A 6,167-nucleotide genomic window follows, 5' to 3' on the forward strand; every position below is an offset into this window, starting at 1 on the left:
TTAAAATGTGTTTCTTGTCATGTATTTCAAAGCCTTTATAATAAAACAATCTGCAAATAAATGCTGTCATGCTTTTCTGAAAAGGACTGAAGTCATGACTTTTTCTACCACTGCTTTATGGTGATTTTGATGTGAGGCATCTCAGACCTTGAGCTGTCGTACTGAATTGCATTCAAGATACATTGTCAGAAAAATAAAACACTTAAACCTTACAATAGGAACATCTGACAGCTCTTTACAATATAAATGGATCGGTCTGTTTTATTCTACTATTCCTCCACCACTTCGTGTTTATACAAAGGTGATAGAAAAATGTTGTATGGGTCAAAGAACATGGAAGTTTTTCATTACCTCTGAACCAAAGGAAAACAATTCAAACCGTGACATCTGTGAACACATCCGGACCCTGCTGCATTGCAGGTTTGAGAGACGGACAGATGACCTAAAGAGCAAAGTCATTTTAAAACGGCTTGGGGGAGTCAACCTGGGAACATCAATTGTATCCCAGTGTGAAAGGACTCATTTCCCAGAGTCAGTGGGGCTGCAACCAGTCTGTCACTTGATATGCTCAGATAGTCCCAGAGGTGGTGTTTACAGTTATGTATGATCCGCCATGTAAATGCCATGGTTTGCATCAAGGGTTGTCACAAAAAAGTGACAGTGTAATGTACTTAATGTCATAAATGCTGTCATACATTCAGTGTGTGTAAAGCCTTTCACATTTAATATATTTTGGGCCTTTCAGGGAGGTGCACAATACTGCTATGGTGTTGCAGTTAGGGATAGTGATGTATTAGACAGTGCTGAAAGATGTTATTTTGTCCAACGTAAAACACACATTTATATTTTTAATTGAATGCCACACACTAGTGATTGTTATTTTAATATAATGGGTAGCTAATAAAAGTTACTGAAAAGATCAAGTAGGACGAAAGCAGGCCTCTTAAAAAAACGACAAATATTCACTGACCTCTGAGCTTTAAATGTACAGTCTATGTCTCTGAATCAGGCATTAGTCTGTGTAATTAAATATGATGGAAACATTTCAAGAATGTCTCTAGCTTGTTTCTTTTTAAATAGAAATGGTGGAATTATAAAGCCTCCTTGATTTAAATGTGTATTTAGCTGTTTTAATGGAACTGTATGCATGTGGCTATCCTGGTAAAATATGATGATATGCAATGATATAATACCACAACCTTAACAAGGACAATGAGAACTTCATTTTTTTATTACATTATTTTCACAAAGATTTCTTGAAATGTCGCATTTTGACAAACTTCTTCAGAAATATATTTTTGAATTAAACACAAACAGAAAAAGCAAATTATGGATGTGGATAAATGAACAATTAAACTGTTTTTAAAAGGCCGTTTTCTGGGCTCTGCGCATACTCATAACAATCTTAGACATGCCATAAGCCAAATTGCCAACATAGTTTAAAGTCTGAGTCTGCTGGGATTTGTTGGGGCTCTTACAGTTCAGAGAATCATAGCAGACTGTCATACACTTTACACTGCAGGTGTGCGAGCTTCTCAGCCCTGCTTTTCCTCAGCATGGGAAACCACTCGTGAAAGCTAAGCTCTACAACCCTGTATCCTGCCAACTTCAAGTGTCTCCTCTTCATGGCATGAAGGCCCATCAACTGCTGTGAATGGAAGCAGTATTGGTTTCTGCTGGAAACTTGGATGGCAAGTTTCAAGGTGTTTGTAGAGTCCTGGGGTGCTGTGTCTCGGCTACAGGGATTGGCAAGATGTTCTATAAGTTCACTGGTCAGGCGCAGCCCTGTGTCAAACCGTCTCCAACCATCATCAGGCTTTACTCCGTGAGGAGATGTACGCTCAGATGTAGGAGAAGGGGTTAACGGTTTGGTGGTGTTTTTGTTATTTGTTAGTTGTGCCAACAGTTCATCAGTTACAGTTGCTTCGAAATTCATTCTTCCCCAACCCTTATGAGAAAGAGATGTTGATGAATTGTTCTCTGGAGTTATGGTCGTTGTGCGCAATGCTGGGTTCACAGGTATTGGCTTTCCACTGGAGTCAAGATGCACTTCCAGGTCGATTGAGCGAGTGTGGGGGAGAATCATTCTCTTACAAACAAACTTCTCTCCACCGAGCAGAATCTGAAGCGCAGATTCTGCCTCCAGAACCTCTGGTTTCTGGCACAAGTCTGATTGGGCAAAATTCCACAGTATGTCTGCCACTTCCTCTCTCAGTTCACAGCTCAGCCGTGGGCCACTCCAATGAGGTAACTCCAAACCCACGGTCTCATCTAAAGTGAGTAAGTCTTTTTTCAGCTCCAACTTTGTAGACTTCAGTGCCAACTTGACAAAGTCAGGACTCAAAGCTATTGCAATAAGGTCCTCTGGAAACTGGGAGACAAAGGCCAGGCCTAAAAGAGCCGTAAGAAGATGCTCAGGGTAGCTGTGGAATTCAGCTTTTCTCTCTCTCAGGGCATTTGTAAGGCTCGGATAGAAGCTTGGGCTCTGGACTGGGGGAAACCTTAATGTGCCTAAGGCCCACAGCAGTTTACATGAGTCTTTAATCCTACAGTGTGCCACCAGTGAGGGGACTCTCTCAGCAATTGCCATTAGGATGTTATCATCACGGTAATGCAGCACTGAGCAGGCCAACGCCACATGCATCAGCCCCTTGACACCCATCTTTTGGGCCCGCCGAGGAACTTCCTGAGACATTGCCTGCAGCCATCCCCTGTGATACAGGTAGCTGAAACGCAGGAGTTTCAGCACATTCACGATGGCAAAGTCGCTCATGTCTTCTATAAGGGAGTGCCCCTTATCAACAATACGAGTCACTGCACCCTCAGATACTGAGAACTTGGACTTAAAGAGCCCCAGGCATACAGCACCAACCTCCTCAGGGAGAAGTTTGTGTAAGTGACGCATGAGTTGCTGCTCTACAGGATGCATTAAGTGTTTTGGGCACTGCCTACCCTCTCCAATGATATACAACAGATGCACCACTTCAGTGACCCCTATCTCTTCCCAATACATACAGACTGAATTATAGAGGTGCTGTAAGAACTGGGGGACCTGCCTCCCAATGCAACGCAACAAGTCAGCAGCTAACAGCAGCTGATGTAAACTCATCTGGTTGACCCGGCGGATCAGCTCTGCCTCATAAAGCCCGAGGATAGTGTGGTCGGAGGGCATGCCCAGCCACACAAACGCCTGGAGCACCTCCAGAAGCTGCAGCTCAGTGAAGAGGCTAAGGTGTTCCACGGAGTATCGGAGGAGCATGATGAAGCGTTGGTCACTCCTCACCATTGGTAATTTGTCACGATGCAAGCGGCTGAGCTCCGTAATAAACTGACACACATCAGATGGTTTCATGCTGCCTTTCAAAACAATCACCTTTCGGAGCAGTGGCAAGGCCTCTTCCATTTCAATCAGGCGAGGCCGTTTGGTGAGGTCAATGGTCATCGAGGCATACTCAGGCCGACATTTGACGAAAGCACGTGCATTTATTTTCACATCTGGCGGTGTGGGTTTGCTGAAGGAAGAAACTGAAGGCCTCTCAGGTTCAGGATCTATGAATGGTGAGTCAAGGAGTATGCTTTTTGAGCTGGAGAGGTGCCGGGAGCCACTCACACTGTAGCGATTTCTCTGTTGCCAAAAGGAAGGTGCGAGTGTGGAGGGACACTGTTCATCCTCATCATTATCTGTCTGGCCCCTGGAGGATGCAGCGGTCCACACAGAGGGATGATATGAGGAAGGGTTGTAAAACAGCCTGTATACTTCTTGGGGTGAGGCCTCCTGCTTTTGCAATGCTCCTTTATTTCCCTTGTGATCATCAGTCTCATCCTTTTGTTCGACAGACACATGCTGAGCTTGGGTCCGGTCCTTTCTCAAGCCTAGGAGGTATCGTGGCCTCGGAAGCCGTCGAAACAGCACACAGGCAGCCATCAATCTGCCAGGCTAAAAAGACAAAGACAGAATCTTTAAAGGAAGCTAGCACCAAAATCAGTCAACACCATGCAATTCTTTCTGAACATCAATCATTTACTGCAAAATATATTGTTACTTTGGATAGGATTATATTTGAAGTTATTTTGCAAAGCCATTTGTTCATCATTTACTAAAGGTAACCTACATGTATTGACATAGAAACAGTACAAAATAAGTGTATTTCCCTTGATGAAAACCATGGTAAAAAACATTAAACGTTTAGTAAGCATAACTGTATGAAGGCTACATGTAGAACACTTATTGCACTTATTTTGGGTCGCTGTGGATAAAAGCGTCAGATAAATGAAATGTTATGTAGTTTAATGAATATTTTCTGCATGGACAACGAAATTACGTTTGACTAAAACATCCAATTAAAACAGGTACGTTTTCATCACGTAGAAGGACTCTGCTACCTCATATTTTGTATGATGAAGTGTTGTGCAAGTCGTTTGAGTAGAACGGAAACATTGCAGAATGATAATGTAATGTCAGACTTCGGGTTGCGAGCGTCCGAATGGGCTTACATGTCTTCCTGGTATCCGGTACAATTCATGCAGTCGTGTATATATTTCCTATAACAACACAGTTGAACTCACCTTTGATTATACAGTAAACGTGTAAGAACCTCGTGAAGTTACATGATAGCAAAGTCAAAGGAAGGATCCCTACTAGAAAAATGCTAGAATCACACTTTAACAGAAGTAACTTCAAAATAAAAGTCAAAGTCATTATAAAATATACGATTATGACGATAAAAAACATTAATATAGTAGAGAAAACACTTAAGAAGTCGAGTAGATGTACAGGGTATGAGATTTTTGGTGAAACGTAATGTCCCAATTGGGTTTTTTAATAAATGATGTTAAAGTACTCTGTTAGAATTTTGGTATGACTTTATTGTGGTAGGGTGATACAGTGATACGACTTCCGCGGAAAGCAGCCATGTGAGTGACCTACGGCAGCTGATTAGGTTCACATTGCAGGAAGACGAAACGGGTTTTGAAAAAGAAAATAGTACCCTAACGAGAAGGGTTGGCATAGTAGTGCCAAGAGTAACATATAATTTTCTGATAACAACAGTGTTAAGATAAATGGCAAAATATATATCTGAATAAAATATGTGTATTTTGTTTATTATATTTGTCCAACATAACGTTTTTTTTTAAATAACTTACCGTTCTAAAATGTGGGATTTAATGGTTTAAATTTTTTAGAATACCGTTGTAGGGGCAAATCAGTGGCAATCTTTTATATAATTACAAGCATAATAATTACGCTATAATTGTTATAGTCATTTGTTCTGTAACCGGAGACTTTTACATTTAAATCCCAGTTTTTACTTTATTGCTGTTGTTATTACATTTTGAGTATTGTTCCTTATGTATCTTACATTTTGCCTATTTCTGACTATTATTATATAGGGACATTTTAATTTAAGAATCCTCCACATGTAAGGCATTTTTTATTTCCCTTTGTGCATCTACATATTTTGAAGTTAATATGTGTGCAAACACTTTTGCACATTAACTTAATCAATGGTTAGCTAATATTTTAGATGTTTGTAAAATAGTTATATTCTTTCAATAAAAAAAATACTGCCAAAAAAAGTTTGATATTAAAAAATTCTGTAAGCTCAGTAATGTTTAGGATCTTTCAAGGTCAGTATAGTGTTGGTGTTTATTTTTGTCAATGTAAGCACAACACATCGAACAGCGCCTGTGTAATAATCTCTAACCAAGAATTAAAAAATGATGTAATTGATAAATAGCAGTGAGAGACAACAAACTTCTGCATTTTGGTTGGTCATTAAGATTTTTTTAATTGAACTTGTATTGTTCTGAAAAAAGGTGGGCATTTAACAATATTGTCAGATATGAGCCATTTTGTATTTGAAATGCATTTTAAGAAACAGCCTATCTCCGGTCAGACATTCATTCATTCATTTGGGACCAATTATGTCCTCAAGCTGTATAGTGTTAGAGAGACTACTTACAAAAAATGCAGAGGGAAACATTTAACAGCATCCGAAAACAAAGTAGGGGTCATCCTTGCCTCCTCCTAGATCACTTAGTTTTCCTCATCAAACTAAAGGGAAATAAAATGTAACAATAAGTCACATAAATTAATCCAGAGTAGATTTCGGAATATTTTTTAACAGTTTCGTTAATTGTGCAGTTACTTTATTCTCATATGTTAA

General features: G+C 40.0%; 1 protein-coding gene across 1 annotated transcript; it reads right to left on the bottom strand.

The window, feature by feature from the left end:
• Window positions 1–1,213: 1,213 nt before the first annotated feature.
• On the bottom strand, window positions 1,214–4,661 carry fastkd5 (FAST kinase domains 5). Its single transcript, XM_079663832.1, has 2 exons — window positions 4,567–4,661; window positions 1,214–3,937 (listed from the first exon to the last, which is right to left on the bottom strand). Exon 2 carries the CDS (start codon window positions 3,923–3,925, stop codon window positions 1,490–1,492), a length of 2,436 nt encoding a protein of 811 aa, XP_079519958.1. The 5' UTR covers window positions 3,926–3,937; window positions 4,567–4,661; the 3' UTR covers window positions 1,214–1,489.
• Between the last annotated feature and the right edge of the window lie 1,506 nt (window positions 4,662–6,167).

This window comes from Notothenia rossii (assembly GCF_949606895.1).
Source record: "Notothenia rossii genome assembly, chromosome: 2".
NCBI classification, from domain to species: domain Eukaryota; kingdom Metazoa; phylum Chordata; class Actinopteri; order Perciformes; family Nototheniidae; genus Notothenia; species Notothenia rossii.

Excerpts from the sequence above, each read along its gene's own strand:
- fastkd5 (XM_079663832.1), bottom strand. The coding sequence starts at position 3,925 with ATGGCTGCCTGTGTGCTGTTTCGACGGCTTCCGAGGCCACGATACCTC.